The sequence below is a fragment of the Podarcis tiliguerta genome (assembly GCF_965153285.1).
Source record: "Podarcis tiliguerta genome assembly, chromosome: 4".
Classification (NCBI taxonomy): domain Eukaryota; kingdom Metazoa; phylum Chordata; class Lepidosauria; order Squamata; family Lacertidae; genus Podarcis; species Podarcis tiliguerta.
The window spans coordinates 61,138,307-61,158,447 of NC_139537.1; the positions used below are offsets into that span (position 1 = coordinate 61,138,307).

The 20,141-nt window shown below is 42.1% G+C and overlaps 1 protein-coding gene and 1 long non-coding RNA gene across 6 annotated transcripts in view; one reads left to right on the top strand and one right to left on the bottom strand.

Annotated features, from left to right (window-relative positions):
• LOC310677061 (organic solute transporter subunit alpha-like) overlaps positions 1 to 7,443 on the bottom strand; it is a 31,263-nt gene extending 23,820 nt beyond the window's left edge. For 4 of the 5 annotated variants that reach the window (XM_083439358.1, XM_083439355.1, XM_083439356.1 and 1 more), the window contains exons 1-2: positions 5,662 to 6,499; positions 2,208 to 2,359 (exon numbers count right to left, since the gene is read on the bottom strand). In XM_083439358.1, the coding sequence (XP_083295484.1) occupies positions 2,208 to 2,359; positions 5,662 to 5,743 (234 nt within the window). In that variant the 5' untranslated portion in view covers positions 5,744 to 6,499. Of the gene's footprint in view, positions 1 to 2,207; positions 2,360 to 5,661; positions 6,500 to 7,407 lie in introns of those variants that run through there. The other variant, XM_083439359.1, reaches the window with a different exon arrangement.
• LOC310677072 lies at positions 7,438 to 14,468 on the top strand. Its single transcript, XR_014510912.1, has 3 exons — positions 7,438 to 7,961; positions 8,819 to 8,881; positions 13,894 to 14,468. It is a non-coding gene; the product is annotated as an uncharacterized lncRNA (long non-coding RNA).
• The last annotated feature ends 5,673 nt before the right edge of the window (positions 14,469 to 20,141 follow it).

Here is a 20,141-nt window from a genome sequence, read left to right on the forward strand (position 1 = left end):
CTACCTGGGGAAGCCCAGTATCCAAGTGGCATCATAGGAAGCGGCATTGTAATTTATCATATTATTTGTCCAAGTAGGCCAGTATTGTCTACTCTGATTGGCATCAGTAGTCCAGAGTCATTGGCTATTCATTGTTTTAACTCAGGGGTGGGAAGCCTATTTCAGCCTGAGGGCCACCTTCCCATGTGCGCAAGCTTCTGAGTGCTGCATGCCAGTGTTGGGTGTGGTAAAAGTGGATGTGGCCAGACACACGGTTCTCTGTTTTCCATCCATCCATCCAGGCAAGCAAGCAAGAGATATTAACACACTTCAAGAGCACTTCCCAGCCACATGAAATCACTGAAAGAGAGCTGAGAGCAACGCCAGTGAGAGATATTGCCTGGGTGTGTGTCACTTGGGCAGAGTCTTAGCAGCTGGGTAAAGAGGGCTGGAGGGCCACATTTGGCCCCTGGGTCTGATGGTTCCCCACTCCAGTTTTAGCCGAAGACGCCAGGGATTGGACCTGAGAATTTCTGCATGCAGGGGGGCCACCAGGTGACGCGTTGGAAGATGGCCGACAATAACATCTCTCTGACCCATACGAGGTAATTACGGGGCTGCTATGGGATGTATGCAGTCTTCCTACCCCCCCCCCAGGAGACGGGGGGTGCTGCCTTTGCCAGCGGTGTTCACAATGCACCCCCTGATCCGAGAGATGGGGGTGCCGAACACTTGGCACGAGCCCTCGGTGAAGTCAGATCTTCCTGACGCCGATTCCAATTAGCGTGTGCTGGTTAGCTTCAGCTCGGAATTATAATTGGAAACATATGATTGGAATGAAGCTGAAGCACATACATCAAGTAATGTTCGAGAGATAAGACTGCTGATTAATGGATCTCTGTGACCGGGAGTGACGGATGGATAAGTAAATCTTCTGATGAATCACCACTAGGAGACTGTATGTTTGGAATGAAGGGGGGGGTGGAGGAAAAAACCCTTTTTTTTCTTTGCACGATGTGATATTAATAACCCTTCACCCCAGATAGAAATAAGATCGTTGCGTTTTTATTAATCACAAGCAGGAATTCAAGAACTGTGTGGGATGGATTATAACAGGAGAGAGGATTGGTGAACAGTGAGAAAGAGGAAAAATTTTATGACGCAGTTAAAAAATGGCGTCTCGCCAAGACAGGCTTGCCGGAGAAAGAAGGACAGGGGGAGGAGAATCAGGATCGTTTGAAAGAGAAGGAATGTTGGAACGCAAGCTTGACCTGACAGAGCCTCCTGATTCATTTGATTTATTTGGCAAGCCTGAGAAAAGTAAAGGACAGACCGAAGATTAATTTTTTTATGGAAGCGTTGAACAGAGGCTGTCCCTGAGCGATATGATCTTTGAAGAGTACAAAACCCACACAGAGGATGCCTGTTTTCAATCTGCTTGTGAAAATTATCAGAGATCTCAAAGAAAGGAATATACGATAACAACAAGAAGAGAAAGAAAGTAATAAAGGACTATCTAGATTGAACTGGATAGAACTGTCTAATTAAAGCAGTAATATAAGTGATGTTTGGACTCGTTCGGAGTTTTGGACTCGTGCGGAGCTTGATGTATGGGTACCCCCAACAAAATTTAAAATTTGGCTGTATAATTTGGAACTAACGTGATTTGGATAATGTGATGTGATTGGCCTGTTAATAAATTTTTTTTTTTAAAAAAAGAGAATTTCTGCATGCAAATAATGTATGCTGCTGCCTGTCCCTAAAAGGAAGGCATTGCCAGAGACCCAGTAATAGGGTCATCTCTGGATGCCCTTACGTGAGTACTAAGAGGATTTTCCATGCTTAGTGTAATTTAATAATCATAATCATAATAATTTATATCCCGCCCATCTGACCGGGTTTCCCCAGCCACTCAGGGTAGCTTATAACATATATAAAAACACAAGAGAACATTAAATATTAAAAAAACAAAATATCCTATACAAGCAACAAACAAACCAATAAATCAATAGAAGAAAACAACAGCAACAACATCAACAACATCATAACAATAACAACAAACAGCTTGCTGTTATACTCAAATTAAAATAACCGCCAACCCCAACTAAACATATAACCCACACCAACCCGACAAAAACAAAACCGAGGAACCAAAATTAGAACTCTAAAACATTTAAAAACATTTTAGCCAGTTGCCCCAACCCAACTAATTTATTTATTCAACTTACTGGAGCAGCTGCATTTACCCAAATAAAAATGGATCTTTTGGAGGGTGGGATTTTGCGGTAGATATAGAAGACTTCCTCCACAAACACCAGGTCAGCAGTCAGTGTCATTAAAGTCAGGATACCAAACAGCAATATTCCTGTCAAATCAAGGCCTGAAAGGATAAAGAGTTGTGGCAAATGTAAACAACAAGCTGCAGCACATAAAGAAATGGAATACTTCAGCCTGGTAAAAGCAAGCAAGCATGCTTAATATAAGGTAAGCATAACCTTAATTCACAATCCAGGGCCATGAGAGACAGTAGCAGTGGGTGTGTGCGTGTATGCGTGAGAGAAAGAGATGAATGTTTCTAGCTGGTCTTAGCTGAAACTAGGGATAAAGGCTTGTTTGGCATTCAGACATGCCTTGGATCCTGAACACCTTGGTACTCGAACGTTTTGACTCCTGAACGCCGCAAACCTGGAAGTCAGTGTTCTGGTTTGTGAACATTCTTTGGAACCTGAATGTCCAACGGGGCTTCCGTGGCTTCTGATTGGCTGCAGGAGCCTCCTGCAGCCAATCAGAAGCTGCACTTTGGTTTCCGAACGTTTTGGAAGTCGAACATAGTTCCGGAACAGATTCCGTTCGACTTCCAAGGTACGGCTGTATTATGTATTTTTTTCTCCTGGTAGGGCTCATTTCCAGTTTCAGCGCCCCACCTCTAGGGGAAAAAACAGTTGAGGCATTGCTGTTACAGGGTGAAAAGTATTTGGAAACCCATATTACATACTCCATTATCAGTATGTATTAATACAAGAATGTGGGAAGAGGCTAAACAACCAAGTTCCATAGAGGAAGAACAAGGAAGTATTGGTAGTGGTAAAACACTGCAGCAGTGCAGCAATGCATTGTGGGGAAGGTAGAACTTAGGTCTTCACTCTGTAGCTACAGAATGAGTATATAACTAGGGGTAGCACCACACAGCAACCACAGAGCACTACAAAAGCAGCCACGGCCATCTTAGGCCCACATTGAATAAACAAGCGCAGTTCCTCCACATTTATCACATGGTACATTGGCTGCCTGAATTCACTCCCCCTTTCTTTTACTTGAGCTTTTCTGGCCAAAAATGTTCACATTAATGAAGCACCACGCCTATTTGTTTTTTAAGTGCTTAAAATCACAAACACAGTTTAGTAATGACTATAATTTTTAATTAGTAATTTTTTTAAAAAAATAAAGGAATAAAATTTGGTATAATCAGGAATAGTAGACTATGTACCTGTTTGGATGCATGTGCATTCAGTAACAAGTAGATAGACTGACTGACAGACAGACAGACAGACAGACAGATGTACACTCTCCTCCCCACACTATCTGCTATCAAAGAGAATCATAGTTCTCTTGTATTGCTAGTTAGCTGTGTCAATTACATCTAGAATCAGGAACAATTGTTCTACACACTGAGAGCCAGTGTGGTGTAGTGGTTAAGAGCGGTAGTCTCGTAATCTGGGGAACCAGGTTCGCATCTCCGCTCCTCCACATGCAGCTGCTGGGTGACCTTGGGCCAGTCACACTTCTTTGAAGTCTCTCAGCCCCACTCGCCTCACAGAGCGTTTGTTGTGGGGGAGGAAGGGAAAGGAGAATGTTAGCCGCTTTGAGACTCCTTAAAGGGAGTGAAAGGCGGGATATCAAATCCAAACTCTTCTTCTTCTTCTTCTACACAGTCATAATTACATCTGGGATTTGCTGTATGATATCTGTAAATTCATTGATGCAAATTCTGGGTAAGCTTTTGCATCAATTGAATCATACCTTCTTCCTTCATTGCTAGGGGCTTTATATTTTTCCATTTCGCCGCAGTTTGGAACTTTGCCACCACTAAAATATTATCTATTGGCTCTCTCCTGATCTGTGATATCTCTTCCTAGTCAGTAACACCCATCAAGATTGCTATAGAACCAAAGGGCAATCCCACATCTTTTTAACAGGATGTTTTGTGAATGACCTTTAAAAAAAAAAAGAATGCTTTGACACTGATTAATTGGCAGTAAACTGTGACTGTGATTCCAGATAAACAGACCCAGTGCTGTAACTATGGGCTCTGATTCCAGGGAAAATGCAGCCCTTCCAGACACCACCCCAGTGTTGCTCACAGCATTGCAGAGCCTAATAAATTCAGCTCATTAAAAAATAAATAAATGTGCGGACGAGTCTAAGTGCAGGTGTCCCACACTGAGGCTAGTTGTGCCTTTAGTGTCTATACACAACTACACATTCATTCCTGTACTACTGTCATATCATAGTTCAAGAAGTTTTAAACTTCCCCTTTCCCTTGCCATTCTCTGTGTCCACATGACCCCATACTTGAGAACAGCAGGAAAGCTTTGACACTTACTTTCTAGCAGGTGGAACTGATCATACAAGACAGAGGCACTGTGGGAAATGCCTGCTTTGATCCACACACCTAAAGTTCCCCATTTCTGATCAGTGTCAGTTGCTCATTCCCATGAGAACAGTGACTAATAAATAGCGTTATCACACATATTGCCCATTCCGCATTTGTTTCGTACGGCAGCACCTGAGCTCCGGAACTCCTTGCCTATTGAAATCAATCAGGCACCTCCACTGTACTCTTTTTTGTGCCTGCTAAAAATATTCCTGTTTAGAGAGCCAGTGTGGTGTAGTGGTTAAGAGCGATAGACTCATAATCTGGGGAACCGGGTTCGCTTCCCCGCTCCTCCACATGCAGCTGCTGGGTGACCTTGGGCTAGTCACACTTCTCTGAAGTCTCTCAGCCCCACTCACCTCACAGTGTGTTTGTTGTGGGGGAGGAAGGGAAAGGAGATTGTGAGCCACTTTGAGACTCCTTCGGGTGGTGATAAAACGGGATATCAAATCCAAACTCTTCTTAAACTAGCTTACCCAGATACTTAGAAAGTTGAGGTGATTTTAATCTGTTTTAGTATTTTAACTTTTGTTTTATGTTTTAAAGTATGGTTGTAATTTTTATTTTATCATTTTATCATTTCGTAAATCACTGTGAGTGGGTTTTTTTACAATCAAGCAGTATATACATTTTATGAAATAAATAAAATAATATTATCATAATCATCAACAATCATATATCTGTTTGGAATTCTTCCTGCAGGAGCCCTGCTAGAAAGAAGCATCTTTCTGTTTTTGTGGTTGAAACTCTTTTTAATTTTAAAGTTACAGGTGAATAAATTTGCCATTCAAAGTCATTATGCATTCATCAACACTAGATTAAGTTTGCCTTTAAGCCTTTCTGATGAACATTAATGTGTCCTCCTCATTTCAAATGCCATTTAAAAAGTAGGTCAGTCCAGAGCAACAGTGAAAGAAAAAGCTTCTCATTAACACACACACACACCAGTTTGATTAATTTGGTAAAAAAAACCCAAAAAGGATTTATTCACACAGACTTACGTTGTTCTCAACAGTGAATAAACTTACTTTCTAATATTACTTGTGCGTATGGACGTTCATTTGCAGAACAGACAGGATCCAATGTCCCATTATTTCCCGCTTCTTCCATTTTAGGAACTTTCTTTAGGGACGTTTTCCTTTCTTTTCTCTCTAGCCCTCCCTGTTCAGATTCTTTTCTTTCTCTGAGTGCTGCAGCTGTAAGGAAGACTGAGATCAGCTTTCTGCTAGTTCCCTTTTGTTCTTCCAGTCAAGCTCTGCTGGCTGAGGTGACAGGCACGTCTGAAATCAGTGAAACATTGACTGTCCAAATGCTCTGCTACCTTCCTTCTACAGTTCCACAAGATAAGAAGCGGCAAAACAATAGTCAGGTGAAACACAGAGATCTGGCACTAGCAGCCAGGTCCTAAGAGGTCAAATAGAGACAGAGACAGGGCGATGTGAGACTGAAAGGGCTGTCTCTTCTGGCCAGGATGTTTGGTATGCCACACCTTTTCCACCAACTGTTACCAGCTTCATTGCCCTCAGCAGGGTGCAATGCTGTAAACCGCAACCTGTTCTCATGGTACACAGTAACATGTGAAATGGTTCTGTATAAAAGATGACATTGTGCTTTGAACGTTTCCTTTTGCTGAGCCTTAACAATTGAACAATATACTGCACCATGCAGAAGGGTGTTGCTGGGGTTTTTTTTTTTTGCAAGTGATACTATTTCAGTATTTGTTGTTGTAAATGGGAAAGACTGAGCAATAAATCAAAGGTGCACTACGTGGTTTTCAGATAATCTCGGCCCAGGAAACCCACTTTTTCACATCAACCCATCTGCACGTCTGCCATCCCTGCGCATCTACAATATAATCCCAATGCATTGCAGGGGACCCTAATCTTAGAATATGTTCCATATTCCATTCTTACTGGAATGCACCTAAACATTTCTACAGCTATGCAGTGCCAGGGGAGAAATGGCTAATGTCAGACAAGTTGCCTTTTCGGGAAAGTTGCTCACCATTATAGCTCTTTTCACTGAGAAACTGACAATAAGGAACCACACTGGTTTCCCCAGAACACAGTTTGAAAAGCATTGTTTTAGCCACTATAGATTTAACGTTCAAATTCTTGCTAAAGGAAAAGGATAAAATGATTTGGCTGTTGTACACCTGATGTGCAAGGGAGCCTGTTTATTTCTGGAGAAGCATTCCTGCTACAGCAAGCTATTCATAAAGGGCCACTTGCCCAATCAAAATGTTTGCATACACACCACCCTATCTCTTCGCAGCCAGTGGCGTAGCGTGGGGGGTGCAGGGGGGGCCGGCCACACCGGGCGCAACATCTGGGGGTTAGGGTTAGGGGGCGCAAATCCACGGGTTAGGGGGCGCAGATCCACGGGTTAGGGGGTGCAAATTACTTGCCTTGCCCCGGGTGCTGACAACCTACGCTACGCCACTGTTCGCAGCCACTGCATGTGAGCACAGGCAACTTCCAATTTACACGAGGGAGGGGGTTACGTTCCAAGGCACCACACGTTTAAGTGAAATCGCATATATTTGAAACACCATTGAAAAAACCTGCAAACTCCCCATTCCGAACCTGCCCTGCCCCCATTCCGCCTCTTTTTGTGACTTTTTAGGTCACTTCCGGGTTCAGCACAATGTGCACGTGTGCAATCGCACACATATTGGACATGCCTAAAACAGTTGCTGCCTGTATTATGAAGGGGAAAGCCTTGATTTATAAGTGTTTGTGTGTGTACGCACCCTTCACCCATAACAGGCATACCTGAGCATAAGATGTTCCAGGAGAATCATGGCCTTATCATGTAAAACCTAAAGATAAAAAAGAAGGTTTTAATGGTGAAATTTCTGTATAGAAGAGCAATAACAGAGAAACGTTCCACTTCAATGCATGATCACATAGGCCTGAATAAGATGATTCATTTCAGCTAGCACCCAGCGTCAAATTTCATCTATGCTTAGAATATTACTTAGAAAGTTGAGGTAATTTGAATCTCTTTTAGTATTTTAACTTTTGTATGTTTGAAGTAGGGTTGTGAATTTTTCTTCTTCTTACTGTTTTATCTTTTGTTAAACGCTTTGAGGTTTTCTACAATCAAGTGGAGTTCATTTTTTATGAGATAAAGAACTAAATAAATAAATACATGTAAATACAGGAGGCAAATAAGCCTAAATAAGGCTGCAATGGTATACACACAAACCTGGCTCGGAGTATGTCCCTTTGGACTCAATGCGACTTACTTTGAGGAGCCAGCATAGAATTGCCCTGTTAAACATTCTGAAGCATGCTCCATTGTGTTCAATTGGACTTCCAACCAGGTGAGTATAAGATTTCCACATTAGAATTCATTTAGATTTATGAAATAATTAAGCATGTGTTAAAAAAATTCCCTCTAGAATCAAAGAGACTTCTTCTGACTTGAGATATGTTCTTTAGTTACTATATATACAGACACCCACCCACCCACACCTGTTAGCAGATAAGCTATTCTGGTGTGTGACGATTGACCTTTTCAACTATGCAGCCTTTCCTGATTGGGTTTAGGTGCTTAGCAGCATTAGGTATTTATATGGTCCTCATATCTGATGTAGCAAAGTACAGTCTCTAGATAGTAAACCTTGATAACATCTCAGGCTTTAGATAAGTTCAATATTTTTCTTTCTGCATCGAAGATTTCCGGGTGCCTCTTATGAAGTGCATCTACGTCCTTGTGGAATTGGAGAAGCTGAGTCTGTAACATGTATCTTTTTATGTTGTCTGTTTTGCACCCAAATTAGATCAGAGTTATTGTTAGATTTAAGGGAATCCTCAAATAAGTTAATTGGAAGATGTCATATTGGGTTTGGTTTTGCTCTGTGCCTTCCTTGAGTGCTTCTGGAGGGATGTAAGTTTGAAATTTTCAAGTGTATTTCATTTGCCTGGGTGAGGAGGGGATGGAGATTTTTGCCTGGCTGGAATGAAGCTTTTTGTACAGAGATGCACATCCATTGATGCACTAAGTTTTGCCAGTGGCTTTTCCCACTGCTGATATGTGGCCCCTGGAAGGGGATATGGTCCTCATGCTAAAAAAAAAGTTCCCTGCCCCTGATTTAAATTATGGTAATTCTTTCTACATATCTATAGTAATCATTTTAAAATTTGTCCTCCTTTGTCCTCTTTCTTGACCACCCTAAAGACAAATCAGCTAAGAGTGAGAGTGGGGAACAGACATGGAATGCAGAAGGAGAGAGACTTGAATGTTAGTATTATTATCATCCTCCTCCTCCTCCTCATTATTATTAAATTTGTATACCACCCTCTATCTGCAGGTCTCAGGGCGGTTCAAAACATAAAAACACAAGATAATAATACAAAATATATAATAAAAATAAAAACAAGAAAAACAAGAAAAACCCAGTAATCTCCCCCCTCCCCAACACACTGCCTGGCTCCTAAAGGTATATAAGGCGCCAGCCAAACCTCCCTGGGCAGAGCATTCCACAAATGAGAAGCCACTGCAGAGAAGGCCCATTCTTGTGTTGCCACCCTCCAGACCTCTTGTGGAAGAGGCACACAAAGAAGGACCTCAGAAGATTATCTCCAGTAGGTTAATATAGAGAAAGGAAGTTCTTGAGGTAGACCGTATGGAAATAGCCGCTTGACGTTTGCAGGCAGAGAAATTGTGGGTCCCATTTCACCCTGTTTCTTCAGGGGGAAGAAGAAATTCTCCAATAGTTCCTCAGGGGTGGCATTCACCATTAGCAGTGACAATAGCACAGTTTCTTTTGCTCTTCGTAAGATTTTATTTTGTTATTGTTCTTTCAATGCTGCCACAAGTGGTAGTAGCAGCTCTATTGGCAGCCTGGCCACCATTTTGTATTCCCCACAATGCCATGGGCCTAGCATTATTCTGGGGCATTGTGGAGGAGAAAATGCCAGTCAGAATATTGGTGCCCTTCTTGGGGCTGGGAGAAGTAAGAAAAAGTAAATATCCAAAATGTTCTTTAGGGAATGACTTGTGACAAATTTTGGGTCAGCTCTAATCAGAGCAGAGACAGCCTTGGAGAAGGCACATACTCCAGGCTGGGAAATATATGCCATGGAGAGAATATTTTGGCTGCTTAAAGGGCCTTTGAAGAGGCGAATCAGAGTTCCATCACTCCAAGAAGTAGTGATGGATAATTATGGTGGCATCATCAGGTAGGCAACTGCAGGACTGAATTTTCCAAATGCTTTTATTCAAACTGAATTAGTCAAAATGAGGGAAGTATTGTTTACACAGTAGCAAAGAGACTGATTCCTCAGCTGATTGGAACTCTGTTTTGACATTATTTGGATGGTAGTCAACCAAGTATTACTCACAGCAGACTTAGTGAAATTTATGGGCCGACTTAGTCATGTTCATTATTTCAGTGGGTTTATTCTGAGTAAAACTTAGGTGAATACCACCCTTTGGTTCCTAATTTTTACCTACTGGATAATGTATTTTCCCCTTCTATCTGGAAATTGCCACAACTGCCTATCTGATATTCAGTCCCTTAACTCATTTTAAAGGGTATGCATTAATGTCAAATGGAATGTTTTTAATCAACATATCAAACCCTAGGAATCTGGATTCCACAGGAGACGTCTGTATTTTAGCATGAAGTAATGAGAATTAATATAGGAATTCCAGGACCAAGAAATAAAAAAATTAATACCTGATAAGCAACTTCACATGTTGTTTTTTTTACTGCACAAAATACAACATCTGTAGTTGTGCATTTCTTATGTGTCTGGTTATGCACACAACCCTGTAATAGGACTCTTAATAGCAGTGGTTTCAAATGCATAAGTTCTACCTTATCCTAATGTAAATCTTAGAACACTGCCATTATGCTGCCAGCAGCGTTAATGTACAAGGTCCCTCCAAAGTGATGCATTAAGTAAACTGGGTGGAAATCCACAAAGTAAGTAATGGAAAATCATTTGAATTGGAAAAAGCATTGACCTTCATTTCAGCCTTTGCGATTCCATTGTATCTCAAAGCAGCTGTTTTCTTCTACATGCAGCTATTCTGTTTGTTGCCATTCAAAATATTTCATCTTCTTGAAACGCTCATTGTCAAAAATATTGTGTAGAAATGCATTAAGCATGGAACTTGGCTCCTCAAACTGGAGGCAAAACAGACTTTTAGCATGAGGCCAGTGCCTGCTGCAAGATACACAAAGGCATGTGAGCACATGCATAGCATTTCTATACATGTGAAGGGAATTTTCAAATTTTATTATCTGCTGGAAATTGTCATGTGCTGTTTTGAAAGATCACACCATGCAATTGGAATGGGAAGACTGAAAAACCGCCATGCACAGAGTTGCAAGCAATTGTTCTTCAGCAATAATGGAAGGGAAAGAAGTATGAAACCAATAGGTTAGGTGCGCAGAGCCTTTGGACTTCCAGATGTTGAACTACAGCTCCCATCATCCCTGGACATTGGCCAGGCTCGCCAGGGCTCATGGGAGATGCAGTTCAGCAGCACCCACAGGTTCCCTACATCTGCAATTGGTAATCAAAGGTCCCCAAAACTTTTCAAACAAGACATTGCCGCATGGGAATGATTTTAAAAGCTATCAATTTAGGACATCTTATAAAATGTTTATAGCCATCTTCTGAACTGATAAGCATTCCAAACAACTCATAAAGAAACAGATATATTTCATCAATAGGAGAATAAACAAAGAAGGCAAATGCAGAATATTAGAATCACAATTCTTCGTATAACAAATAGTATATTTTAGGAAGTGTCCAACTGGACCATATGTCAACAAAAATGAACATACCGGTAAGAAGAGCCTGCTGGATCAGGCCAATGACCCATCTAGTCTAGCATGCTGTTCTCATAATAGCCAACCACATGCCAGTAAGAAACCTGCAAACAGAACCTGAACACAAGAGCATTCTACCCTGCCCTGTGGTTTCCAGCAACTGGTATTCATAAGCATTTACTGGCTCCAATCGTGGAGGCAAAACATAGCCATAATGGCTAGTAGCTGTTCATAGTTTATCCTCCCTGAGTGAGCCATCCAGGTTAGTGGTCATCACTGCTGGTGTGGGAACAAGTTTCATAGTTTAACTATGGGCTGCATGAAGCAGGTGGCGCTGTGGTCTAAACCACCAATCCTCTTGGGCTTCCTGATCATAAAGTTGGCAGTGAGCCCTCATTGCTTTGTCCCAGCTCCTGCCAACCTAGCAGTCTGAAAGCATGCCAGCATGAGTATATAAATAGCTACTGCTGCAGCGGGAAGGTAAATGACGTTTCTGTGCTCTCTGGCACTTGTCACGGTGTCCTGTTGTACCAGAAGCAGTTTAGCCATGCTGGCCACATGACCCAGAAAAGCTGTCTGCGGACAAATGCCGGCTCCCTTGTCCTGAAAATGGAGATGAAATCTGCACCCCATAGTCAAATTCAACTGGACTTAAACATCCAGGGGTCCTTTACCTTTACGTTTTGCATGAAGAAGTAGTTCCTTTTGTCTCTCCTGAATCTTCCAACTTTATTCTCCTGGACAGATTCTAGAGACATTTTGCCACAAACCACAAAAATTAAAGCCTACCCCCCACCTTTGGTACTGTGTGATTGCCTTGGACCATCTAGTTGGCTTCATTTAGACTTCTGGCCATGCAAAAAGGAGGCCGCTTGCCATTGCCATTCTGTCTTGGCCTTACTTCTGGAGTGGCTTGCTACAGTGAACTCCTCAGGCAAGCCAGAAAACAACAGAGATGCCAGTGGAGGTTGACTCTGTGGCAGAAATGAGTGCCTTTTACTCTGCCAGAGTGCCAGAACATTTGAAATCCCAAAAATGTCTACGGGATCTCTATGCTAAAGGGCAGTTTAGCAACTGAACAAGCAGATAAATCAGGCTTTGTTGCCTGATCATTTTGCCCCTTAGGGTGACTTGCTCCATGCTGTTATCATGGTCATAAAACAGTGTTGTGAATGCAAATATCCCATTGATTTAAACACCTTGCAGATTCCCAATGACCCTTGGTTTCTGCTTGTGTATATGTGCCTTGTTCCCTCTCCCATAATGTGTCTGGGATGAAAGCCCTGTTCTGTCTGTCTTCCATTGCCTTTTCTTTCCAGTGGCACCTATAATAACCTCTTTGCTTTATCTGTACCCTCTCAGTCATAATGTTGTCCTTCTCCTGCTTACTTGTTCCCCGATTACCACTGAATTCACATGCTATCTGATAAGTGCAGGTATCTTCTTTTCTCCCTTGTAAAAAAAATTGGAAGCAGAAAGTGTTCCTAATTCTGTCAAGAAAATGACTTTCGATCCCCCTCCCTTGCATATTATTCTCGTGAGGGTCAGATGTGAATCGATTTCTGACGTGGTTTTTTTTCATGGCTGTAAAGTGGTAAAATGTGGAGTGCTTTGAAGTTAGAAATGTAATTGTGGAGACATAAAAATTGTATCTATAGCCATCACAGAGATATTTATCTCAAGATGACTGTCTCAGTGTCCTTCAGAGCAATAACTGCAACAGCCGAGAACATAACAGAGGGAGCTGAAATGTTATGACTCATTTACTTCTAACAAGTCTAATACACTTCAGTGAAAACGTATTGCACATGACATAAGGGACTCTCTGATATACTGGAACAAGCTTCAAAGGCCATTGAAATAAAATACCAGCCATTACTACTGCTCAAATATTCTTCAGTGTCTAAATTAGGCCACCAATACCAAAGATTGTAATTGCGTTATTCTCTCTGATTCCTTGTCGCTCAGAGAAATGTCTATGTTTTGCACACTCTTTTGTCCAGGAGGAGTGAGGTAGATAAACCAGGCTCATAAAACATGTTATTTTTTATTGTCATGTGCAACATTACTATTGCAATGTCATTTAAGATGTTAAAATGTCCACACTTTAAATGCATAAAAATATCTGTAATGGCTTCCTCTGAACTATGACAGAGGGAATTCAGAGGAAGGTGTTCAGGACGCCATGCAGAATGTCTTTGTGAATGGGGAAGCGGCGGACAATTAATGCTGTGTAAACATCGCCGGCATAGCTTGTCTTTTTCTCAATTTGGATCAAAGCTGGTTTTGGGGGGGGGGGAAACACATCAAAAATGCAGCATCGATAGATATGGATTGGGAATAATGTCATATGTACTCCGCTTCCCAAACCAGTTGTGGGAGTGCACTGGATGAAGAGTAAACAGAAGAGGGTACACAGCTTAATTAACCTAAAATGGGGGGGGGGTCTCTCTCTTTCTCACTGCAGTATGTACTTGGAAATAAGTGCAATACTCCCAGGTGTGCCATCCACTGGACATGACCAAACAGCAGCAATGGACACAGGAAGCAGCCTTAATCAAGATGAAGTGATTTGCCCTTGTACTCCACTATTGTTTGGCTACCCGCAGTGGCTCTCCCCAGAGTCTTAGGCAAAAAGCCTTCCCATCACTTCCTTTTTGGTCCTTCTACCTGGAGATGTCATGGATCGAACCTGGGGGCTTCTGCATGCAAAATGTAGGTGCTCTACCACTGAGCTATGGTGCCTTCTCTGGCAACGTAAGCTGACTCCGCTTGCAAAGGTAAGCCACCTTCATATCGAAGCCATTAATTAAGCTCTCAGTCATCTTATCGTGCTTGCACCATGAACCTCCAGCTCAGGTTAATGGTTTTTAATTCACAGGATCCCAAGGATGGTCAGTTGGTGAGCCCTTCACCATCTTCACAGGACTGATTCTCCCTGGTCCCTGTGGAAAAGCCCCAAAAGTTGTCCTGCTTTTCAATTTGTAATGCAAACAAAGCCTTTGGTTTAGTCACCTGTTTCAGTTAGTCCTGCCACACCCAAACTCTCAGTGTCTCTCCCTTTTGTAGCTTTTTGTCCTTGTCCTCCCCTTAATTTGTCAAACGTATTGTGTGTGTGTGTGCATGCATGCGTTTGTATACACACACATACACTCTACGATTAATAAAAGATCATTAAATACAGACCATAATCACAAGATTATTTAAAGAAATGTTTCTTTTAAAATGCAATTCTCTTTTACGGCGAAAGTCCTAGAGATGCTGTAGCACATTCAAACACACACACACGGGTTTAAATGTGTTAAGAGTAATCACGGAAACTGTCACAGAGCTTAAGGGGGGGTGTTTGCCCAAATCAGGGTTCTATTCTTTAGCAGAAAGCAATACTGTAGTTTAAATTAGTGTGGTGCAGCTGAACCCTTATTTAAAATGTGTTCCACTGACATTGCACGAAGAGGGTGTCTTTGTTTAATAGCGCTGGCAGAACAGCACATTTTCCGCCGAAACCCGTTGGAGTTTAGACCTTTTAATAGAAAGTGACAATTTAAATTGCCATGACGGTGGCCTAATGGTGCTTAAAACTATTACTAGCTGATGCTACAGTTGGCTCCAGACCAGTTTGTTAACATTCAAGAAAAAGGTAGATGGGAGTGGGCAATTAAGCGATGAATAATTAGTCATTCCTTTGTTCTTGACTATAATACCATTAGTCAAAGATGAACTCATTTGCCTGTACTGTTAATTCCATTGTAGCTCTGGGCTAGTTAACTCTCAGAGCAAGGAGACCTGACCATTGGTCAGCACTTCCCCACCCCCACCCCATGCTTTCCCTTTCAGTGGATTACCTCCAGTCTCTCTCACCCCTCCCCTTTTCTTGGCACATAAAATAGTATCAGTTTGTGCCATTTATTTGCTCGAGGTCTGGCCTAGCTACTATTAAAAGACTTGTTGGCACTCCTGCTATTTCCCATTCAGGATGGCAGGAAATGTAGGATGGGGGCACAAGGCAGTTTATGTTTTAAGAAAAAGTCTTACAGTACATTGGTACCTCTGGTTGCGAACGGGATCCGTTCCGGAGCCCCGTTCACAACCTGAAAGGAACGCAACCCGCGTCTGCACGTCTGCGCACGCGCGGGTTGCAATTTGCTGCTTCTGCGCACACGTGTGATGTCATTTTGTGCGTCTGCGCATGCGCGAGCGGCGAAACCCGGAAGTAACCCTTTCCGGTACTTCCAGGTCGCCGCGGGACACAACCTGAAAATGCGCAACCTGAAGCAAACGTAACATGAGGTATGACTGTAGTAGGGTGCGCAAGGAAACATTGTCTTCTTGGAGAGACAGTCAGTGCAAGCACATCAGAATTTTTGCTGCTGGCTGCCAAAGCAATCAGAAATGCTTATATGAAGTCCTTTATAGCCATTCTTCACTGTATGCATAATGAAGCTATGCTACTCTGCCGTTACAGATTCATTTCGTTTATACCTTGTACCATTCTGCACTTATTGGTGAGTTTCTCAACAAGTGCCAATTTCCAGACCTTATTATACCAATTCGTCAAAGAGGCTCCTTCCATATATATTTCCGGTGCCTAGTTACTGTGAAAAATAGCCGGTGGTTTAAAGCGCACACCTGCATTTTGCCCACCAAAAAGATTTAACAAAGCCAGTTCTGGGAATTTAGCCACCTTTTGTCCAGCAATTTTGTGGATTTCATTAAACATTCATCCCAAAATTTAACTACCTTCTCACACGTCAACCACATTTATTGGAATGAGCCCCACTGCAGAACTTTTAGCCCTTAAGAAAAACAGTGTCTGTCACCTCAAGTTTGAGATTTTGCTCTGGTATCAAGCTTGGATATATTTCAGTAGTTATATATGTTACAGGAACTATACACACACACACACACACACACGGTACAACTGCGGCCTTTATGATTGCTGAACAGCACAGACACCTTGCTAACTACCATGCTTGTGCCAGGCAGCACAGTCTACTTCATGCAGATCTGGAATGAGCTGAAAGTCAGGCATCCAATAATTTTTTTAGGCACACTGGCAATGTGCCTGAATCAGGGTCAGGAAAATTAACATATAACGGGCCATGAAAGGCACAAGATAGGCATAGACAAAACTGTTCTTTAAATCCAATAGAATACAGGCTTTAAACAAAACTGGAATTTACATCAGATATTTGAGTAGCAACAAATACTTAGTAGAGGGAACAAAGGGGAATGGTTTCTGTGGTTAGATTATCATGCAGAACGGCCAACAAATCCCCACTTCTTCTATCTTTGATGTCATGCCCAGCTCTGCTCAGATCTCTTTAGACGATGCCCAAATTTTATCTGTAGCCATGGAAGATTAATATATGCTTTAAAAAAAAAAGAGCTGGCTATTTCTGCACCAGTTTTTAAAGCTGGACTTCCCTGCCCAAGACTGGGCACAGTAATTCACAGGACACATCAGACCACATTTTCTGACTCAAGTAAGATACCGTACGTTTCCATGTATAAGACTAAGTTTAAGACTAGGTCTGTGTCAATGGCTGGTGTTGATTAGCTGATGCTGTGGTAATTGGGCTGGCAATTGACAGCTTCTGCCAGCGAGGGGACAGACGTGAGATGGTTTTTTTGACACGTGCAGATGAGCGGTTTTCAGCAATTCCCTCCTCCAAAGTTAAACACGCCCCCCCTCAAAGCTCAACAACTCTGAGCCATCTTCCCCCATTTTCTTAAATTTGAGTCCCCCAAAATAGGGGGCGCCTTCTACATGGGGGTGTCTAATACACTGAAAAGTACGGTAATTACATTTTTAAATACTGCCACATTCATGAAAATAGTCAAAGTTCAGCAGAGTCAGGATCACCTAGGAGCTATTTAATGGGAGACTGCCATCTTTCTGGCTATTTGTTACAGTGGTACCTCGGGTTACAGACGCTTCAGGTTACAGACTCCACTAACCAAGAAAAAGTACCTTGGGTTAAGAACTTTGCTTCAGGATGAGAACAGAAATCGCACGGCGGCAGTGGGAGGCCCCATTAGCTAAAGTGGTACCTCAGGTTACGAACAGTTTCAGGTTAAGAACGGACCTCCAGAATGAATTAAGTTCTTAATCCGAGGTACTATTGTATTGCGATGCATGTGGTTGTGTTTCCCTCATTACCCATCGTGAGCCTCTGACATGGCTCCCACAGGTCCACACTCTAACCATTACATCACACTTGCTCATTAAAAAGAAACCCAGTGCATCTCAACATTGTGGGGGAAATGGCCTTATATGCCTCCTCAGTCTGTGGTGCTGTGTCGATGGGCAACTTCAAATCCCCTCTTTTTCTACCTTCTTACGGTTCCTTAGCTTTAAACTAGACCTTGGACTGACAGGCCTACAAACAGAAGATTCCTCACTGAAGAACATGCTCGCCAGACCACCCTACCTACAGTAGGTCCCATTTAAGTCAATGGGATTTATTTCTACAGGGTTCTGCTGCATGCCCTATCGTTAAATGGAAATCTCTCCTAGGTTTTATATAATAAAATGCCATTATCCTAACAGTTATTTGGGAGCATGTTTCAAATACAGTGGTACCTCAGGTTACATACACTTCAGGTTACATACGCTTCAGGTTACAGACTCTGCTAACCCAGAAATAGTGCTTCAGGTTAAGAATTTTGCTTCAGGATGAGAACAGAAATCGTGCTCCGGCGGCGCGGCGGCAGCAGGAGGCCCCGTTAGCTAAGGTGGTGCTTCAGGTTAAGAACAGTTTCAGGTTAAGAACGGACCTCCGGAACGAATTAAGTACTTAACCCGAGGTACCACTGTAAATGGCATCAGAGAAGGCCAAATGAGTCTTCTTCACACAAACAGCGGCTGAAATGGGAAACTTTTGATAGGGGCATGCTAAAATGTCCACAATGACTTAAAACGAAATAAATAAAGGAAACTGGCACAAGAGCAAAGGGCCCTTGGCAGGCATTTCTGTGCTGATACACACTGCATTGTGCTCAGAGACATGTGAAAATGTTATGAAGTAGAAAGTTCTTTAAATAGCATTATGACAATATCTGATTTTCCAAACAAAAACAAGTGATGAATAGAAGCCCCACCCCAGCCCTATAGTACAGAGATTATATTGTCTGTGTCTCATGTTTTTGTCTAGGATTAGTTGGAAAACTTCTTTCTTTTTAAGAGTGGTGTGGGGGAGATGTTACTTCAGTTTTTATCCTTTATTGCCACCTATTGGCGAAGGTTTCAGTCCACAATGATGAAACCTACTGTACAGATGAGCTGGACAGTTATCTTTTACGTTTTCTTGATTACTCATATTCTGCAACATTCAACACTGCATTATATAGCCCAGTGCAATGCCCTCAAAGATCAAAACTAGATAATTAAAACATCAAGAAAGCTGTTAGAGCCAAGCCAATTATTTGAGAACATCACCTGAAGGCCTCAAGTTGGTAAAGGCTCCTATAGCTCTGCTGCAGAAATGGCCAGTGTGCTCAGCACTTGAGGGTTGCTTCCAATGCATGTTCTTAACTTCCCTATTTTCCATATCATTCTGAAGCAGTCGCCCATCAGTTGTAACTAGAACTTTGTCCCCGAGAAATATTTGCATACTGTGCTAGTTTTTTCCTTGCATGAGAACTGCCAACCTATACTTTAAAGGTGAAGTAAAAAGCAAAATCCCGTATTTTTCTGTTTTGTTGTCCCACAGTGTTTATTTATAATCTGTTATTTATTTTGCAAAATTGTTTGCTTGTTTGCTATGCATCTGGACACCTCTTAGGTATCATCACCAAAATTTGAGATCAAGGAGCAGGTTTTTGTGTATGTTTGGATGCAAATGGGACACTATTTTAAATCAAGAGAGTGGACTTTCAAAACTTCACCATTTATTTGGTTTTTTAGAATTTCTGAGCAACACTGGGTAGAAGGCTGCTGGTTTCTAATGTTTCATGGCTAGCTATTTTAATTATGTTTTTATTTGATTTTGCAAGCTCTTCCAGGCTTTGCAGTACTGTAGCAATTAAATAATGTCCCATTCTGTAGACAATGGAATCTTGATTTTGCCAATACTGCGACTTTGGAGGCAGTCCCTAGGCACTTTTAAGCTTATCTTTACATCAAGAGCTTTAGAAAAATAGTTTAAAAAAGGAATACAGTGGTACTTCTGGTTAAGAACTTAATTCGTTCCGGAGGTCCGTTCTTAACCTGAAACTGTTCTTAACCTGAGGTACCACTTTAGCTAATGGGGCCTCCCGCAGCATGCACGATTTCTGTTCTCATCCTGAAGCAAAGTTCTTAACCCGAGGTACTATTTCTGGATTAGCGGAGTCTGTAACCTGAAGCTTCTGTAACATGCTTGTGTACAGTGGTACACTGTACACTAAAATCACAAAACAAAATTCTCTATTTAGAGAAAGGAATTGGTGGAATCCTAGTGTCAACATCAGTTTCATCATATAGTACACAGTACCCTTGAAGTACTGGGACGCGGGTGGCGATGTGGGTTAAACCACAGAGCCTAGGACTTGCCAATCAGTTTGGCGTATCGAATCCCCGTGACGGGGTGAGCTCCCGTTGCTCGGTCCCTGATCCTGCCAACCTAGCAGTTCAAAAGCACATCAAATTGCAAGTAGATAAATAGGTACCACTCTGGCGGAAGGTGTTTCCGTGCACTGCTCTGGTTCGCCAGAAGCAGCTTAGTCATGCTG